Source organism: Anthonomus grandis, chromosome 16 (assembly GCF_022605725.1).
Source record: "Anthonomus grandis grandis chromosome 16, icAntGran1.3, whole genome shotgun sequence".
Classification (NCBI taxonomy): domain Eukaryota; kingdom Metazoa; phylum Arthropoda; class Insecta; order Coleoptera; family Curculionidae; genus Anthonomus; species Anthonomus grandis.
In genome coordinates, this window is record NC_065561.1 from 8,050,505 (window position 1) to 8,053,063 (window position 2,559).

The 2,559-nt window shown below is 36.7% G+C and overlaps 1 protein-coding gene across 1 annotated transcript; it reads left to right on the forward strand.

Annotated features, from left to right (window-relative positions):
• Positions 1–311: 311 nt before the first annotated feature.
• Positions 312–2,333, forward strand: LOC126745495 (uncharacterized). Its single transcript, XM_050453364.1, has one exon. It carries the CDS (start codon positions 456–458, stop codon positions 1,323–1,325), a length of 870 nt encoding a protein of 289 aa, XP_050309321.1. The 5' UTR covers positions 312–455; the 3' UTR covers positions 1,326–2,333.
• Positions 2,334–2,559: the final 226 nt, after the last annotated feature.

Sequence of the window (2,559 nt, forward strand, 5' to 3'; positions counted from 1 at the left end):
ATTTTTGTATGTAAAATTTTCTGCCTTTAGTGATGACTTTAGATGTACAAACAAAGCTCTTGCTGTAGTATGGTATTAAATTAGATTTCGTTTCTGTTTTCCAGATGTTTTTCTCGAAATACTTTGACGCAAAAATCGATTTAAAAAATTTCCATTATAACTCTTACTCATTTACCCAAATTACATGACGGAAAACACCATAGTGGCAACGTCGTATCGGACTATCACCGGCAAGGACGCGTTTCATTGGTGAACGACACGTTGAAAGTAGGTTGTGACGTCAGGACGCGAATCTATAAGTATATGTCGGACCGTTCCATCCTTGTATTCATCGATAAACGTTTTCAAGTGTTGGTTGGTTGTGTGAGTGGAACGTAAGCGTGCGCGTGAATAGCCGAGTGACGCATCCGGATTTAAACCCGTTATCGTAGATCAATAATAAATAGTTTATCATAATGAGTAGTGAGGCGCAAAGATTGATCGGAATTTCTTTGACGAAAATTGCACAATCTCGTGCACACCGTGGGGGCGTGAGCCTACACAAAAATCTCCTCGTTGCCACGGTATTACAGAAAGCGCGCTATATATTTATGGAAGAAGCGTACAATATGGTGCGGCATCGGACCCAAGAACCTCCCGTTCAAGATAGTGTAGAGGAGGATTTGGAAGTGGGTTTAACCGCTGAAGAAGCTGGCCTAATATCGAAGAATAATGTGGAAGAGGCCACCGCAACCGATAACCAGCAGTGCTTTCAACCCTCTTGTTCTAAGTGTTTAGAAAATCAACAGCAGCAAGATAAAGAAAATCACCCTCCAAGCTCCGCTACTTATGTAGACTTAGATAAGCCCTCGAATTCGTTCCGTGAGAGATTAAGTTCTACCTCCTCACTAAAGAGGAGGCGGTCGGTTAGTGAATGGGAAACCGAAGAGGCCGTCAAGTCGATCCTCCCGAAGAAAACCAGATTGAGCGAGGATAGTAGTGATGGTAGTAGTGACAGTAGCAGTAGCGGTTCAGATAGTGACAGTGGTGATGACTCAGTGTTCTTAGATGACGCAACCTTGTTATCAAACATTGTAAGCAAGCAAATCGAACAAGAAAAAAGTAACCAGGAGGCGCCCCCCGGAGGGATGGAAATCGACCGCATTACGTCCTTAGTGTCGATATTCAGTTTTAGCGTGGGCAGCGGTAATAACGGTAATAGTGATGGAACGACGACGAGCAAACAACTCAACAGGTCCGTGTCTACACCTGACCTCTGTTCGGCCCAAGCAAAAGACGCGCCAACCAGCTTGCAGCAGCGGCCATTTCTTACCATGATGGTATAGCGATTTAATGATAATATTATTTAGGCATGTTTTTACAATCTTTTTTCCTAAAGAATTAATATTATTGACGCTTCATAAGTTAAAACATATTTATTTCAAAATGTATAAGAACGTTTAAATGCGTTTGAATTTTCTGAAAGGTTATCATAGTTGACGCAAACGCACTGATACGTTCGGAGTTCGGACTGATAAATTATCGTTGATATGGGGATTTCAAAATACATTTAAAATATTAATACGTCAATACTATTAATAATTTAAGAATAAAGTGACCATCTATTGACAGACACAAACTGTGATTAGGTCAATTTTTAATGTTTAAAGCTATAAGTGGTGCGAGTTGTGTAGCAGACCTATCATTTTAAAATAAGTGCCGTTTCCTACAAAGATCTCAGCCTAAACAACGACCCTGTTTTATTCATATGTAAATGTGATTTTACCGGACACATTGGGGGCTACCTACCTGTTGGTAAAAGGTAAAAGGGTCGACAATGCATCTGCCGCACACCCCAGTTACAAAATACAAGGCTGCTTTGTTAATTTGCATAACAAAATTGCGACATTTTTAATTTGTTTGTTGACCCACAGCCTTGTAATAAATTGTGAACGTAAATTTCCCGCCTATATTATTGGCATAGTCAGGCATGAATCACGCATCAAATGCGTGCGTCAACCAGATAAGCAGTTGCGTTCGTCATTGCTGGGAAAGTAATTCAAACATTCCACATCTTAACCTATAACAGTAGGGTAGCCTTTGATTTTCTGGATTTTTTTTAATTTTTAAAAAACTTTTTTGAATGTTATTGTTTGCATGGTAAAAAATTACTTAAAAAATTGAATGTTTTATGTTGTTTTTATTGCTGTACTGACTGTATATTTTTTTTGTATATAAGTATACATATTTTATCATGATTATTGTAAAATAAGCATTATGGTTCTGTTTTAAGAACTTAATATATATGTTATTCCTGAATTGTATATTGAAAAAATACATATTTTTATATAAGATATTTGTGTTTCTTTTCTTGTGTTTTAGGAATTAAAGATAACATAAACTAAAATATATTGATTTTAATAATTAAAAAAAAAACATATACTTTGAGCCAGAAATTAAAAAAAATATTACAAATGTTAAGAACCAAGAATTTGACCTTTACAATATTGAAAATAAAACATTTGAATCGTGAAAATATTTTCTTGAATTTCTTGGGAATTGGTGATCAAAAATTGTGAA

Excerpts from the sequence above, each read along its gene's own strand:
- LOC126745495 (XM_050453364.1), top strand. The coding sequence starts at position 456 with ATGAGTAGTGAGGCGCAAAGATTGATCGGAATTTCTTTGACGAAAATT.